The 17,755-nt window shown below is 53.4% G+C and overlaps 1 protein-coding gene across 3 annotated transcripts in view; it reads right to left on the reverse strand.

Moving 5' to 3' along the window:
• Nucleotides 1-11,787, reverse strand: part of LOC122367879 (sodium-dependent dopamine transporter-like) — a 30,327-nt gene extending 18,540 nt beyond the window's left edge. The window contains exon 1 of one of the 3 annotated variants that reach the window (XM_043341404.1): nucleotides 11,557-11,787. In XM_043341404.1, coding sequence (XP_043197339.1) covers nucleotides 11,557-11,710 — 154 coding nt within the window. In that variant the 5' untranslated portion in view covers nucleotides 11,711-11,787. Of the gene's footprint in view, nucleotides 1-2,798; nucleotides 2,830-2,939; nucleotides 3,285-11,556 lie in introns of those variants that run through there. The other 2 variants (XM_043341405.1, XM_043341406.1) reach the window with 2 other exon arrangements.
• Nucleotides 11,788-17,755: the final 5,968 nt, after the last annotated feature.

Below are 17,755 nucleotides of genomic sequence, written 5' to 3' on the forward strand. Positions count from 1 at the left end.
AATTGGTACGAGAGGACGATGGTCCGTGATTACTTCGATGCTCGGAAGTCCTCCGATGAACAGGCGGCACTTCTGTAGGCCCCAGCATACAGCGAGCGCCTCAAGCTCGATGGTCGCGTACCGCGTTTCGGCATCACTGAGGAAGCGTGATCCAGCTTGGATGACGTGCCATCGCCCATCCTTGTCAGCTTGTCGCAGAACAAAGCCCAGACCCTTCTTGCGACTCGCGTCGGTTGCGAGCATCGTCGGCCTGGTGGGGTCGAAGAAGCCGAGAGTCGGCACCGAAGCAAGGTGTTCCTTCGCTCTCTCGAACGCCCGCTGATGATGCTCTTCCCACAGAAAGGTGGTTCTTGGACTCAGAAGAGAACGAAGCGGCTCCATTAGCTCTGCTACACTGTCGGTGAATGGGGACAGCTGGTTGATGAGTCCGAAGAATCCGCGTAAGTCGGAGATGTTACGCGGAGTCGGGAACGCAGATAGAGCTTGAGTCAGTTGCGGGTTTGGCTTGTACCCCTCTTGTGTCACAATGAAGCCGGCAAACTTTGCGGAGCGTTGAGCCAGTTGGAGCTTTCCCAGGTTGAGGGAAATGCCTCGTTCCTCGCATCGAGACAGAAATTCCCGAACGTGCTGGATGTGCTCTTCCAGTGTGCTGCTGAAGATGATGACGTCATCTACCACTTTCCGGTAGTTATCGGGCATTCCCTGCAGTGCCTCGTCCATCCTCCGGTTGTAATGCTCGGAGATCGACGAGACACCATACGGGGCGCGTTTGAAGGCAAATCTCCCGAACGGTGTGATGAAAGTTGTCAGTAGCCTACTTTCTTCCGCAAGCGGGCACTGGTGGTATCCCTTGGCAGCATCAACCACTGTGAACCATTTGGCCCTCTTTCCGACAATGGATGCTACTTCTTCTGCTGGAGTCGGTGATTGATAGCGTTCTCGACGGATGTGTTTGTTCAGCATCGAAAGATCCACGCAGAGCCGGATGCCGCCTCCCTTTTTAGCGCTGACAACGATCGGTGCGCACCAGTCAGTCGGAGTCGTCACCGGGAAGATGATGTCTTGGTCCTCAAGACGTTTCAGCTCCTCTTTCAGAGGGTCACGATACGACAGTGGTACCCGTCGTGGCGCGGTGACGCAGAATGGCACCGCATCTTCACGGAGATGGATCTTGTACTCCTCTCCTGGCATGCACCGAATGTTGCCATCAAACACAGTGGGGAATTCCTGCACGAGGTCTGGGATCTTCGTGGCACGTTGCTCCTCTCGGTGCTCGGGAGTGGCTATCTGACCGTTGGTCGTACAGTGAGTGCTCGGAGTTAGTGTCTCTTCCCTGACCTGGGATGTAGATGGCAGTGCAGCTTGGCGACAGCGCGGTGCGGATTCCGCCCGCACAGATGTCGCCACAAAGCGGTCGGGTTGCGTTGTAGATGGCGCTGGCATGGCCGTGCTGCGCAGTCCTCCGGTCGAGCTTGCTTGATCTTCAAAGACCGGGGTAGCAGTCGTACTGCTGTCGTCTGGAACTGCCGGGTGTCTCGAACCAGCGCTGTTGACGTAGGGCGTCGAGGTCGCGCTCTTCATTTGACGCGGGTAGTCCTTTGGAATAATGTTTAACCGGCGGGTGGTCCTCCATGACATCAGCAGACCCGTGACGCGCGGAAGAATATGTATGTCGTCATCAACCGTGACGTCACCCAGGGTGATACGAACGGGAAGAACGCCGATAGACTTGACGGTGGCTCCGTCAGCTGCTTTCGGGTGCTCGTTGGGCGGTAGAAGGTTCTCAGGGAACTCATTCATGTCGTCCAGGAACTGGATACCTCCAACACTGATGTCCGCTCCGGTGTCGGGCAGCGCGTCCACATCAGCAGAGTAGTACGCCTCTACGCGTACCCGCACCCTCGGGGCGCCCTGTACCGATGCAGACGCGATGATAGCCGATGTGCTGGGGCTCCGGCGGTCCACGTGATTCGCCGTTTCACCATCCCGCCGGAAACGGACTCGGCCGTACCCGTCTGGAGACTGCCGTCGGCGACTACGAGAGGCGCGACGATCCCCTGTCGCTGCACGGTGCCGATCGCGGGGAGATGGTGACCGGTACACCTCTCGGGGCGGCGACGACATGTGCCGACCTCTCGGAGACTGAGGCCGGTCTCGCGGCGGAGATGACAGGTACCGATCACGGAGCGGTGGGGACCGATACCGGTCCCGGGGCGGCGGGGATCGGTACCGTCCGTACGACCCCTCGCGGCTCCGCCGGCCGTCGGTCCTCGACCGGCACACAGCTGCGAAGTGGTCCGGTCCCCGGCAGGCCCGACACCGCAGCCCGCGGGCGGGGCACTGCTGGCCTGGTCGGTGCGTCCGCCGACCGCAGCCAGTGCAGGCGGCCGGACCGCCACCGGCCCGGGGCGACCACACCTGCAGGGCCGACGGGCCGTCCGCAGTGCCGCCGTGCAGCTCCCGTGCGTCGCGAGATGCCGCCTCCTGCGCCCTGCAAACAGTAACAGTGGCCGACAGAGACAGGTCCGGTGTTGCACACAGACATCGAACGGTCTCTGCAGACCTCAGACCCATAATGATTCTATCCCTTATAAGCGAATCGCGACATTCAGTGCAAAAATTGCAGCTGCGGGCGAGTTCTCTAAGGGACGTTAAAAAGTCATCAAAGGATTCGCCCTGTTCCTGTACCCGTTCGTTGAACTTTTTGCGCTCAACGACCTCATTGATTTGGCCGTTCGCGTATTTCTCTAGAGCCTCGATGGACTTTCTCACGTCAGTACGATCGGGTCCACTTAGCTCCAGGTTCCGAAGCACTCTGATTGTGTCGTCCGTGAGGCAGTCTCGGAGAGCGGCTATCTGAATGCGGGGCTCTGCCCGCTCCAGACCAGACAACAGCACATAATCTTCCCATCGCTCTCGCCAGACGTGAAATAACTCGCCTCGGTCGCTGGCGATGTCCAGCCTGTCCGGTCGCGCGTGCCGGCCGGCCCACGTCGGGCCAGCTCCTGCAGCTGGAGCCACGACACCACTCCGCGAAGCGTCCACAGTCTCACCGTTATGAGACATCGCCGTCACTCGTCGGTTCCGCAACACTTATCACTTAACACCGCGGTTCACTACCCTGCAGGCTGCGCCATGTGAGACGCGGTAGTAACGTTCCGGCGTGTATTGGTGCTCCGCTCCCACTGACCACCAAGGGACCAGGAACCCAGCCGGCCGGCCGACTGCCGGAGGGCAGGGCACGGCAGTGGCGTCTCCAGGGACTCAACTCGGGCACACACCGGCACACCACGCACAACGGAGGCGGGAACACCAGCACACCCCGTCCATTACGTCAGTGTCCATGTCAGCTGTATTTCTATTTGATTGTGTCCGAAAAAGTCCGTTTTGCCACCGATATATGACGCACACGAACGCTATACGCTGACTACTTTTGCTTACGGACGGCTTAATGTTATGCCGATTAACTGCTTGCTGTTTGTCGTCAGCTCACGGTGCCTGTTCTACCGTCCCGGAAGGGTCGCCCATGCCGTCGCGCTACCGCCGCTCACAGAGCGCCCGTGCTACCGCCGCTCACAGAGCGCCCGTGCTACCGCCGCTCACGGAGCGCCCGTGCTACCGCCGCTCACAGAGCGCCTGTGTTGCCGCGGACAGGTCACCGGTGCTCCTTCCGCGGACAGGTCGGCCGCCCGGCTCTCCGATCGGCGCCGATAGCGGCGGCCGGCAGCGGTCGGGGACGGCGCCGCCACTTCCGGACCTCCTCAGACCCCCCCCCTCCCCGCTACTTATTACCGACGGACCTCGGTCCCATCGCCCCATCGCGTCGCCTCTTCCTGCGTCGCACGCAACCGGCGACAGGCGTGGGGCTCGGGCCGACCGCTAAACCGCGCCGAGCCCCCTCGAGATCGGCTGCTGCGCGTCTCCCAAATACTCCTATCCGGAGAGATACGGTCGCTGGAGGGCCGCCACGGCCACTTGTCGCTGATCTCTTAGAGAGAAGTCGAAAGAGTGGATTTACCACATAGCTCATCCTGTCTTTCATGTCAGAATTCCTTATGTATGTAGTTTCTGATGCATTCTGATGCATTCTGATGCAAGTTATTGCCTACTGTCTCCTGTGCATAAATGCATCACATGTATCAGTTATTACAGGGGAGTCATCGAAAGTTTATATTGCACGGGCCTGTACCATAGACATCAAGCTTGTTGTGTCATCATGTCGGAACACACAAGCACACAACACTTACATACGGATTTGTACACGTACGCCACTATAAATACTGCCATATGCTAATAGTTTTCGCCAGGTTTGTGATATTACGGATTGCTGTCGCGCGCTTCTGCGGCTCTGGCCATTAGGAGCATTGCTAGGCGGTAAGTAGCGCCATGTCGCCATCACGGGTCGTCGGAGGCGACCATTGACAGCCGCCTCTGATGGCGGAGTCGTTAGCGGACAATCCACGTCGTCGTCGCCGTATTCAGCGCCAGTCGAGCGGCAGGAGCGACCAGTCAGGGAGTTCAGGCCCCCAATAGCACGAATGGAGAGAAAATCACGGGCAATAGGAGCACTCAGTGGGGCAGTGAGGGCCGGTCGGCTGACGCCGCGCTACCCGACTCTCGGGGCCTTCTGAGAGAACTCACACTGCGGGGGCTGCAGCGGGGCTCGATCAGCTTCGGAGGAGGTATTTGATCGCCCAGATCGATAAGTTTTTGCGCATTACAAAGTTGCGGGCATTTGGAAGGCATAAGCTTCAGGACTGTAGGAGTGAACTGCTCTTACCGGGGAGTGTTAAAGGTAGTGTGCCACCTTTGAAAGATTTCCCATTTTATTTTTCCTAGGAAAAGAAGCTTCTGTTTTTACCTAATATCGCAACAAAAATAAAAAATGGGCCTGGAATAGTGCCTTTTTCGCCTAAAAGTTTATCGGTTTTTCGATATGTATAACAACTGTAGTGGGCTGAGCTGCAAACAGGCGTCGGCAACAATCGCGAATGCGGCGTACATGTGACAATAAGCAAAGGTCATTATAGAGTTACGACGTACGGGAATGAGTTATCAGCTGTCTAATCGTAGACAACACAATGTCGAGCCTTAAACTGTAAGCCTGTATTGGTATTGTTTCTTTTATTTGGCTGTCGAACATTATTTATGGTTTGAAATATGATTTTATGTAAAATAATTGATATGAAAAAGCCGTCTCTTAAGTTATGACCCCATTTCACCACACGCAAGTGGCAGAAATGACAATGATCAGCTGACGCATTTTTCTTGGCCGAAGTCAGAGCGCGCGGCCCGACGCACCACCACCGCACCACAAAGTATGAGCAGAAGCCGCGCCCAAAGCCAGGGCCCCGGTAACGTGAGGTAGCCGAGTCGGTGCAGCGTGCGCTGACCCAAGCCGGGGCCGCAGCTTTGGGCGCGGTCTACTGCATCCCCCCGGGCTATCACATGACACCGGGAGGACGCGCGGCCCCGGCTTGGGTCAGCGCACGCTGCCCCGACTCGGCTACCTCACGTTACCGGGGCCCTGGCTTTGGGCGCGGTCTACCACACCCACTGGCGGATCCAGGGGGGGGGGGCCACGGGGGCCATGGCCCCCCCCCCAAAGGCCTAAAGTGGCCTGTTTGGCCCCCCCCAAAACGTCAGAAAAAAATCTAAGAAAATATACCTTGATTCCACAGGGCGTTTTCACAAGTTTCCACAGCATAATATGGAAGCAATATGGTAGCAGTGAGGGTCAGTCAAAAGTTGCGCGAGCGGAGTCGACCTTCAAAAAAAGGACGACGGTGAAAACAGGGCGCCTGGGGCGATTTGATCAAGGTTCGTGAAATTCACACGTGACATTTAGGATGTAGAAGGCCCCTGGAGGGGGAGAACTTCCAAATATCACGTGACTAATATGCCCTCCGGCGCCCTGTTTTCACCGGCGTCCCAAAAAAAGACTGTTGTTGGCACGTGTTTATGGCGCGGCAGCTGGTAGTTGGCGGTGTTTCGCGTGGTGTGGCATCACTGGCGGAGCCGGGGGGGGGGGGGGGGGGGTAGCACGGGAGCCTGAGGTGCCCCTGACAGGCCCGTGGTGCCCTTGCTAGGCCTGTGGTGCCCCTGGACCCTGGCAGGCCTGTGGTGCCTCTGGCGGGCCTAGGGTGCCCCTGCTAGGCTGCTGATGCCCCTGGGACCTGACAGGACTGTGGTGCCCCTGACAAGCCTTAAGTGCCCCCAACAGGCCCGTGATGCCCCCGACAGGCCCAAGGTGCCCCTGCGACCTGCGTGATGCCGTGATGCCTGCGAGGCCGGTGGTGCCCCTGCGAGGCCGGTGGTGCCACTGCGAGGCCGGTGGGGCCCCTGACAAGCCCATGGTGCCCCTGCGAGGCCGGTGGTGCCCCTGCTAGACCGGTGGTACCCCTGGCAGGCCTGTGGTGCCCCTGCTAGGGCGCTGGTGCCCCTGGGCCCTGACAGGACTGTGATGCCCCTGACAGGCCCAAGGTGCCCCTGTAAGGCCAGTGGTGCCCCTGTAAGGCCTGTGGTATCCCTACTAGGTCTCTGGTGCCCCTTTGACAGGCCCATGGTGCCCCTGCGAGGCCGGCGGCGCCCCTGGCAGGTCTCTGGTGTCCCTGACAGACCTGGGGTGCCCCTGACAAGCCTGTGGGGCCCCTCACAGGCCCGTGGTGCCCTTGCTACTTGCTAGGCCTGTGGTGCCCCTGGCGGGCTGGTGGTGCCCCTGCTAGGCCGGTGGTGCCCCTGACACGCCTGTGGTGCCCCCGGGCACCAAGGGGGGTCATGACCCATGTGGCCCCCCTTGGATCTGCCACTGATGCATAAAACATTGATTTGTAAAGGCGTTATGGCTTATGCAATATGCAATTGCAGGCACTTGATATGCCTCACTTATCCCTTATTGGGGGCTCTGGCGGGCTCCTGAGGGCCCACGTCTATCTCCGGGAGCCCTTGACAGGCTCCTTTGGGTCCTTTCAGTCCACTATAGCATAAGAGGTCTCCATGCGAGTCCTATACATCTGAGGGCGTACCCTGACGTCTGAGGTACCCAACTGCAGCTCCAATGGTCTCTTACACTGGCGGATCCAGGGAGGGGGCATTTAGGGCCATGCCACCTTCCCAGAGGTCTAAAGTGGCCCGTTTGCCCCCTCCCCCAAACGATAATGAAACATAGTTCAATCAGTGCGTGGCCTAGGAGCCGAGTTAGACAGGGGGTGTTTTACCACCTCCCGGCCCGCAAAGGGACCCAAGCACTGACTCGAAGCGGGTTAACTGTTCGACAAAAGCAATGGTAAGTGCTTACAAAGTAATATAAAGGCATGGGTCGGGTGGGCTACCATTTATATATTTTTTCTTTCTAGTTAAAAAAAAAAATCATAGTGTCGGGGCTGTGACGAAAAATAAGTGGCCTAAATCCGATGAGAAAACAGGATTTGGGGGTACCCTAGGTTTGGCTCCAGCATGAGTTGGCCCCCCCCCCAAAACGCAAGCCTGGATCCGCCAGTGAGTCCGCACCACCTAACAGGCGTGTTCGAAACCGCAGGAGATGATGATGAACGGGTTTATCGAAACTTGATTGGATGAGCATATCGGTAATAGCGATTTCAGTGTGTGCATTTATTGTTCATAGTGGTGTGAAATGTGGTTGGGGTACGACCGACAACCCGTCGGGGCGAATTTCGCACTGGGGTACTCAAAATTTGAAGAATTTAAGACGTTTCCATGAGTTTTGAAGGTATGGATAAGTTCTAAAAATCCGGTTCTCCTTATCTGGGCCATTAACTCCATACGGTCCAGGAAAGCTGGCACACTACCTTTAAAGGCGTTTGTAAATAATCAGACATGATTGAGTTTTATTCACGAATCACGATCGATGGCAACACAAGTCAAATTCCTAAAACCAATTTTTATTAATTTAGGAATTTGACTTGTGTTGCCATCGATCGTGAATAAAACTCAAGTGTTAAAGGCTTGAGTGCAACAAAATGCGATGAAAAGGTCAAATGCAGCTGCGTGAACAGAGTAATTCTCAGGAATTTGGGAAACCACCAAAATGGGCTGTATGTAAACCACACCACAAATGTCAACTGTGATTCCCTTTACATTCTTCCAGTTTAGAGAAAAATGGTTAAAAATTGTGTGACGCTGCTTATCATTCGAATAAGGCAGCTATAAAATTTTGTCAATAAAACATTAGCCTCTACCTTTACGTACGGGAAGTACCCGGATACGAGCCGCTTACGGCGGAGGTAATATAAGCCTAAGATGACGTATCGTACGTATATTGTATGACTGGCTCCATTGTTTGACATATTGAAGTCTGCATGTGTGTATGCGTATGTATGTACCCACTCCTCCGTTATATTTTACCGGTTACTGGATTCAACTGCCTTACGATGCATTTGTAGTCCCTTATCATATTATTAGGTCGTTCAATAAGTAATGAACAATCGGTCATAACATCTTTATTTTTTTATACAACACTTTCAAACTTTCACAGATTATAGATCAGATATTTCTGAATGCAGCCTATGCTTCAAACAGGTACCCGCCCGCCTGCACACACTTCTTCCAGCGTTCCGGTCAGCGCCGGAATCCCGTCCGGAAAAACGCGTTTTCCGTCTCTTTCACCCAGTTCTTGACAGCGCACATGACTTCAGCGTCGGTCTCGAAGTGTTCACCACGGAGGCCATCCTTCAGGGGACCGAAGAGGTGAAAATCTGAAGGAGCCAGGTCCGGACTGTTGGGTGGCTTGGACATCATGAAGCTGGGGCATGAAGTTCCACTCCGCTGGAAAGATTATGGTCACCATATTCTGGGGTGGAGATGGTGTCATTCTGGTGGACTTTCTTGAACCTGGGCGGACTATGAACAGCGACCGCTACATCACAGTCCTGAGGAGGCTGATAAATATAAATAAATAGGTATTAGCAATTAGCAATCCTGAAGAAGAGGCCTGGCTTGGATGTCAACAACATCACCATACACCATGACAACGCCCGACTGCACACGCCTCACCCCACGAGCGAGGAGATCACGCGACAGGGATGGACAATCATGCCCCAGCCGCCCTACAGTCCGGACCTGGCTCCTTCAGATTTTCACCTCTTTGGTACCCTGTAGGATGGTCTCCGTGGTGAACACTTCGAGACCGACGCTGAAGTCATGTGCGCTGTCAAGAACTGGGTGAAAAAGACGGAAAACGCGTTTTTTCCGGGCGGAATTCCGGCGTTGGCCGGAACGCTGGGAGAAGTGTGTGCAGGCGGGCGGGTACCTGCTTGAAGCATAGGCTGCATTCAGAAACATCTGATCTATAAATCTGTGAAAGTTTGAAAGTGTTAAATACAAAAATAAAGAAGTTCTGACCGATTGTTCATTACTTATTGAACGACCTAATACATATGCTATTCATATTGACACAGTGCATACCACCTACGGAAGTACTTACCTATTGGTATGAGCTTTCAACGGTATATCAATTCGTTTGTCGGGCTCCCTGGCACCTTAAAGGACAGTCGTCTCAGTCGTCGATGCCTGCTTTACTCGCAGTCACGTTTTGGCACATTCGACTGGAGGATTTATGCGGTGCTAAGCGCCGACCCACGATACACATCAAACGGAGATTGTTTTTCATTAACGAGGTAGGTATTCGTTTTAAATGGACTCTGAACAGTGTGCTATTTGTGAGTGAAAAATGGGAAATACACTTGGTTGTGAGCACCTGTAGTGTAACAAAGACAATTTTGAAAACGATCTAGATCGGGAAAATGTGGATTTCGGAGAAATAAGATTTCTATATCTTGATGGATACACGGTAGGTAATGCAACTTATTTCCTCTTCAGCCCACGGCTAGGCCATCACTTATTAACCATCGCACGACCAGGCCATTTCTCATAACACGAACGACCAGGGGGGGGGGGGGGGTTGTTACGACCCCCCCTGGCGTTTCGAAACGGAAGGTCGTAGAGCTTAGCGGAAAAAACCAACGGATTGCTCTCAACGAGATCTCGCGATTGGTGGTATATTTTTTGGTCCTAGGTCAACATTTTACCTACTTTTGACCGGTCAAAGGTCAAATTTTCGGAAAAATAGACTTTTTTCAACTTTCCGCGGCGATTGCGGCAAAACTGTGGGAGATATCGACTTGAAACCTTCACTATCGTGTTCCTTGATCAATTCTCTATCGTTTGGTATGTATTTCGTTTCCCTAGCTCTAAAAATGGCGCGTTGGGAGCGCCGGAAGTCGGCAAGGTCACAGTCGGCGGCAGAAATTCGAAAAATCAAAATTTAAATTTTTGAAATCTGATTGTATTTTTGGATTTGGAAGGTCCATTTGCTCCTTATAGAAGCTAATATTGCTGCATATTCCCATTGAGGTGACAAGAATTAGCAAAATAGTGGTTCGGGCGCTTTTCAAAAATAGTACCGGACTCTGTTCCTCTTATGACGTCATAACTCCGTGACCTGACCTGACCCGGTCAATTTTCTTGCACCACACGATAGCCAATGCTTGCCCCAACATGCATGGGAAGTTTCATCATGATCCATCAAACAATGTGGGTATCACCGGCAGAAAACCTAGGGATTCGGCGCACACGTTTGGTAACTGTCGGCCGGAGGCTATACCTCTTATGACGTCATAACTCCGTGACCTGAAATGACCCGATCAATTTTTTTTCGGCAAAAGATGCGCAAAGGTTGCCCCAGAGGGTATTGAAAATTTCAGCCCGCTACGACAAGCCGTTTAGCGTGCACTTCGAAAAAACCTCAGGGGGGGGGGTTGATACAACCCCCCCCCTAGGCGTTCTAGGGTTAAGCACAGATTAAATCAATTTGAATGTATGTGTAGGTGCGTACTCAATTTCATTAGTTTTTAGCTATGGCCTCTCAGAGGAACTATCCGGTAGGTATCCAATGACGTCACTATCACTGCTGCTGCTGATTACGCCCGCCGGCGACATACGGCTAAGTATACACTCCTCTCGACTCTCTACTGTCAATGCTCTCGCGTCAACACTGAACTTGAAAATGAATTTGACGCTTTGCATGGCTGTGTCATGTGGCCGCTTTTGCAATAGCCCTTTGAGATAGTCAACATTTCATCGTTTTCTGACTAGTTTGGCTTTGGTAAAAAATGAAAGGTGGAAAATTTAAGATATAAAAGTAAAATGTGATTTAGTATTGGTTAACGTTGGAACATTTCAGGGTGCTTCCGACAAAAAAATGACCATAAGCGACAGAAGTTAATTTGACTTTCCGTTGATTTCGAAATTTGTTTCGGCTGGATAGGAGTACAAGTAAACATAATTAGTATAACTATAGCAAAGCCATTGGGAGGCTATGCCAGAGGAAACTGCAGGCTAGTTCCACGTCCCAGGGTGTCAGCTGCATAAGGTATGCGCAGTGTCTTACATTCGTCATTCCGGTAACAGCAGGCGGGTGTCTGGTTTGCACAGGATTTCAACCTCCTTTTTCGTAAGCAGGAGGCTGTGAGTTACATGTACGGGGTTACCTTCCCATTTCGTCATCAGGAGACGCGGACAAAGCATGCTCGGTCTTACCTCCCCCATTTCGGTAGCAGAGGTAGGGAAAGCGCCAGACGTTGGCCAGGTCGACGGCGAAGCCGATGACGGAGAGCAGGAAGTCGACCTTCTTGCCCCATGTCTCTCGGACCTGGTCGCCGTCGGCGACTGGCACCAGGGAGCGTCTCCCCATGTGCGCTCAGTCGAGCGACCCGGGGCCTGCCGCCGGCATCGCCCGCGGCCGCCGTCCGCCGCCGTCCGCCGCCAACTGGGCCGGCCGGCTGCGCCCGGGCCGTCCGGGCCGCCCGGGCCGCCCGCACCTCTGCGCTCCGCCGAGTGGGCTGCCAGTGTCCACGGCCACACCATCGGTCCCCGACGGCTCCTCACAGCCGATCGACTTCGGATAACGGCCCCAGGCAATGATCTCTTATTGGCGTCAGACGTGAGCGTAGGCAGTTAGATTTGGGCATATAAAACGGATGTCGCTTTATAACAGCATTTTGTAGCGTTGACTTCAGACTTATTCTCTAGTTCTCAGATCTAAAAGGCTGAAATGAAGGACTTGACCGCCTATCACACAGCTGTTTCAGTGTCGCCTATCTGTGCAGTGTGCACACGGACTCGCACAGACAGACCTGAATCGGTGATCAACGGCACAGCCTACCATTGCAGGCAACTGGCGGTCGAGGAACAAAACATTCTGCTGTCACATTTGCGGCCAGGACGGCTGCTGTTTCTCTTGGTGCATGCTCTCTACCTTCCGAACTTCCGGGTAGAGTGAAGGGTGATCATTTCTCTTCGTAACGGTGTCTTTCCGTCTCACCATAGTACAGTCACGGAATATATAGTCTACGACATGTGTCGTAGACTATCCCCGCGTTCCATGTCTCCCGGACGGCGAAGATTCTATGCCGTCCGGGCCCAAAATGCCGTTCGATGTCGCACGGACGGCAAAGATTCTACGTGACGTCACGTAGAATCTTTGCCGTCCGCGCAGAATCTTTTGAGCGTACTACGGTGGGCAGAGAGGCAATGGTGGCGCGTATTTCAAAAGCGGCGCAGCAGCTGTTTACAGAAGTTGTTGAAATTTGTGCGCGGTCTCTATGGAAACGTAAACTTGGGCCTTTTTCGAAACTTACGCACATTTTGTAAGTGGCGCACAAAAAGGCCGGTCTCGTCGTCCGACTGTGTGCTTCATCGAACGCAAAATAGAATATTCTGCGTAGAATGTTCTTCGTCCGAGGAGACATCGAACGCGGCCTATATATTCTGTGGTACAGTGGTCGGCATCTGTGGTAGGTCGGTTCGACTGGAGGAAACTTTAACGCCGAGTCTTACAAGCGCACCGACCGGGAGCCGGGTTACGAATCTTATATGCTATCACTCGATCGAATATGCTTCACATGCAATGAAAATGCGTTATCATTGTTCCAGCGATGAGAAAGACACATCATTTTTCAATCAGTGACTCGGTTTTTGTCAACTTTACTGAGTTTTTCGTAAACTTTGTTTCTTAAAGTTTTAGAGCAGGTCGTGGAAGTCACTCAACCGTATCAAGCGAGAGAGGGAGAGAGAGAGAGAGAGAGAGAGAGAGAGAGAGAGAGAGAGAGAGAGAGAGAGAGAGAGAGAGAGAGAGAGAGAGAGAGAAAGAGAGAGAGAGAGAGAAAGAGAGAGAGGGAGAGAGAGAGGGAGAGAGAATGAGAGCGAGAGCAAGAGAGAGTGAGAGTGAGAGTGAGAGTGAGAGAGAGAGAAAAAAAAAAGAGAAAGAGAGAGAGAGAGAGAGAGAGAGAGAGAGAGAGAGAGAGAGAGAGAGAGAGAGAGAGAGAGAGAGAGAGAGAGAGAGAGAGAGAGAGAGAGAGAGAGAGAGAGAGAGAGAGAGAGAGAGAACGGGAGGAAGACAAATGTACATATACACAGCACAGACAAACACAATCGCAAAACATTCCCCAGAAGTCAATAATAGCAACTCTTAACCCGGCTGTTGCTGGACCTGCAGCCTCGGTCCCCCCGGGGCTAGAACCGGTAGCGGCGTCCCACCACGTGTTGCTCTAACTTGTTGCTCTCTGGGCCCCTGACACCCGGCTGGGTCATGGAAGTTTCGGCTGTCGTGGCGCGCTTGGAGCTCCATTACTCCACTACTTCAGGTCCGCCAAGCCTCCCTCTGACCCTACATACTTGTCACAGATAGGTCGCTTTGGGTCCGTATTACCGTCTTTCCTTGCATGCCATCTTCTCCGCGCCGACCTGCGACTGTCCCCACAGTCTGTTCCCGTCTCCCCACCGTTCTCTTGGTGGTCTTTCACAGTCTTCCCCTGGTCTGCACCACCTCCCCGCCGTCTCCCCTCCTCTTCCTAGTGGTCTGCTGCCGTCTCCTCAGTCTCCAACGCCTCCCCAGTGGTCTGCCCCAGTCTCCCCAGTGGTCTTCCGTCGTCTTCCCCACCGTCTCCCCGCTCTGCACCGTCTCCCCGATATGCACCGTCTCCCAGAGGCCAGACCTCTCTCCACCGTCTCCCCGAGGCCAGACCTCGCTCCACCGTCTCCCCGCCGTCTCCCCGAGACTGGCCGTCATCTGAAGCCGCTACCATTCGTCTGACAGCACAACGGGCCGGATGACGCCTCTAAGGCGGCGCCCAGTCGCACACGGTAAGGCCATCTGGCTGCCATTGTGTCGCTCGTCACCGCACGCTCCGTATTCGCCGCAGCGCGCCACTTTGTCAGACCGCGCCGCGCGCCTGCCATACTCGCCGCCGCCGCGCTGCAATCGTCTCACTTCCGCCTTGACAGTCATTGAACCCCCCAGTTAGCGCGTTCAGAATGCCCTCCAACTCGACAAAGCAGAGTTCGATACGGGCGCTCAGTTTATGACGTGTGAGATAAAGGCCTCTCATTGAAGCACTTAGCCAATGGCTGGCGAGTCATTAGGCATCCTCAGGCTATAAATAGAGTGCAAGGAGTTTGGTCCATCCGCTTACAAAACATATGTGATTTGGCTATAAGAATCTAAGTCAATATGTGAAACTGATGTTGTCGAGAAATGAATTCGTTTAAGTCCAGACATAACTTAGCTTGGGGAAAGTGGGACTTTAAAGTCATTTTATCTTTTACTCAGGTTGATAAGTTAATGGTATACTTTTCAGAGTCTCAAGAGTAAATGTATTTTTTATTTAAATACTAGCTATTATTTAAATTTATTTAAGTATTTAAATTCAAATACAAACTAATTAAATTAAATTAGCTTGGGGAGTTAGCTTGGGGAGTTAGCTTGGGGAGTTAGCTTGGAGAGGTCTCGTCGGATACACCCACAGAAAATTTGGTTAGCTATTTGGCTAGCTAATGCCATGTGTGGCTCTCGTGCTGATAATATCTGGTGATCTCTCTCGTAGAGATCATCTGCTGGTGCCGGTCGACTGTTGCCGACGCGGCCGCTATTTACCCTCGGAAGATAATCCATCTCCAGTGGTCGGCGCTGACGATGGTCGGAAGGCGGTGTCGGCACGCTCGGCGGCGCTCTTTCAGGCCGGCTATTGACACTGGGCCGGCGGCCAATTAGTGGCGTGCCGGCCGCCGGGCCCACCCCGTCAACAGTGTGCCGGCGCTGCCGCCGCCGCCGCCGGGGGAGCGCGCCGCCGGGCCCGCTGCCGGTCACCGCAGCTAATGAGAATACGGCCGGCGCCGGCCGACCGGACTGGGCTCGCAGCGGGCCGGGGAGCCACAGCGAGACGCGGGAGGGTCCGAGGTGGGAGGCACAGACACAGAGGGTCCGGTCTGAGAGGCACAGCCACACAGAGGGTCCGGTCAAGGACAGAGAGTCCGGCCTGAGCTGCACAGAGAGACGAGAGGGTCCGATCTGAGACACAGAGAGACGAGAGGGTCCGATCTGAGACACAGGGAGACGAGAGTGTCCGATCTGAGACACAGGGAGACGAGAGGGTCCGATCTGAGACACAGGGAGACGAGAGGGTCCGATCTGAGACACAGGGAGACGAGAGGGTCCGATCCGAGAAACACAGATAGACGAGAGTGTCCGATCTGAGACACACAGAGAGACGAGAGGGTCCGATCTGAGACACACAGAGACTCAGAGCACTGTGCGTTACGTTAGGTCAGGAAAACGGCTCGCATCACTGATGGAAGGTAGTGAAGATTAGATGGTTTTATATTTGTCAAATGTCAATGCACATTAATCTACGAGTTATAGTAACTGTACGTATAAGGTTTGGGCAGCATAGCTACGTGTCGGTCATCTAAAGGTTTAAAAAAAAGATAGTGTAGTGGTTTTTACATTTCGCTGCATTTACTTTCAATATAGCGGTTGCTCGTAACGGCTTTACTTGGGTTGCATATCCAAACTATGATTAAATCTAGGACACATTTGTACGCCATACACCTACTCAAAAGTATCATGTGGGGTTAATTTGCACCTGCAAGCATATCACACAGTCCCAGCCGGATACTTTTATGTGACCTGACGGCTGACAGCCACAACATCCCACTGAAGTACATAATTAATTTGACTGTCGATTGAGCCCCACTCAGGTGATCCAGGTGGCCGACTGAATAATGACAAGGTATGCGTTAACGACGCGTTTAATGAATATTTCATGGATGACCTTGTTAACGGCGATCCTACTTCTCGTAGGTACGAATGCGGGGGCTGAACGAAATTCGGGAATTAACCCTCGCCGGACCTATTGGTTTTCTACATACGCGCCGGCCGAGGGGGGGGGGGGGGCGGGTACGACCCCCCCTCGCCGTTTCGCCCCTGGTGGAGCTAGCGCGTCGCGGAAAAAACGAGCGTGTGCGCCGTTACGAGACGCAGAGATTGGTACCCCATTTTAAGGTCCTAGGTCAACCGGTGACCTCTGAGGTCAGGTCAAGTGCCCCAGGGTACGGTTCAGTTTTTGGTGAATAACTTCGCTAAAAACGGCCGCAGAGCCGCAATTTTGGCAGCATCGTGTTCGCCTTGCTCAGGCGCGTCGAATGATATACTTTTTGTTCGGGTCAGGTCAACTTAGGGTGTTGACCTCAGGTCAAGGTCAGGTCAGCACCCCCAGGTCACGAAGTTGGTCGAAAGAGGTCATGTCGCATATCATTCGATTCGGCAGGTCTTCCTGAGTCCATTGGTGGCTTTCCCGACTCGCTAGCTCAATTTGATCGGGAGTTATTGACGAAAAACTAATATGACCTTGATGACGCCATAAATGACGTCACGGAAGGTCAACATGGCAAAAGTGACGCATCTTACCTTGCAAGGAGTGCATCAAATCACGATTCTGTGTGCTTTAGATAGTTGGAGATCGTTTCCGGCGCCAGAATAGCAGTTTTCATTTTTCCCCATTGACTTATAATGGTGAGGTCACGAAAATGACCTGACCTCATATGACCTTTAGGAAAAATCTGAGATATACAAGTTGTGAGACTCATAATGGATACTAGATCCTGCAAGTTTCATTTCCCTGTGACATCTCCTCTGGCAGTGAGGGCGTTGCGAAGTTGCGACATCTGAAGACCGTGCAGAGGTTCACTTATGACGTCATAGGTCAGTGACCTGACCTGACCCGAAAATGCGGTTGGTGTCAAAAGATGCGGCTTGGATCAAAGGTCAGGTATGCCAAGTTTCATCTCTCTATCGCCAGCGTGTTCGGAGCTATCGCGAAAAACCCTATGGGGGGGGGGGCGGCACCCGCCCCCCCCCTCGGCCGGCGAGGGTTAATTCGTCTTGAAAATGGCTTTTTGGAGCCTCAGACGTGTTGCTGTTTTTGGCCTCGACCTATGAAATGTGAGAGTGTGAACTGTGAAGTTTATTCAGTCAACGTTTTACTATGTTTATATTGGATTGATATTGTGAAGTTTAAGTGAATGTTCAAAAGTTTTTTTTTATCTCGTAGGCGTTTACCTACTACACTGATATTCTAATATTCATTTCTGAATGACAGGTTTTTCAATATTCCGTGATATTGTTCTTACGGCTGAAGCAGTCAATTTTCCGGCAGGCGACCCCCGTCAATCATCTGAGGCAGGCAGTGTGCATTATGAGGTCTGCCCATGATGTCCCAGATCTCCATCTGTCCAACACATCCCAAGCGACACGCGTGGCGAGTTGTTATCCATCGGACCGTTATTCGCTCTGCCGCCGAGGGTCTCAGAGGCGTCCCTCCTCTCCGCGCCGGCGTGTCCCCTGGCCAGTCACAACACCTGTCTGCCGGGGGGTGGGGGGGGGGTGAGGTCAGGTGCCGGG

Source organism: Amphibalanus amphitrite, unplaced genomic scaffold (assembly GCF_019059575.1).
Source record: "Amphibalanus amphitrite isolate SeventyFive unplaced genomic scaffold, NRLGWU_Aamphi_draft 000902F_arrow, whole genome shotgun sequence".
Taxonomy (NCBI): domain Eukaryota; kingdom Metazoa; phylum Arthropoda; class Thecostraca; order Balanomorpha; family Balanidae; genus Amphibalanus; species Amphibalanus amphitrite.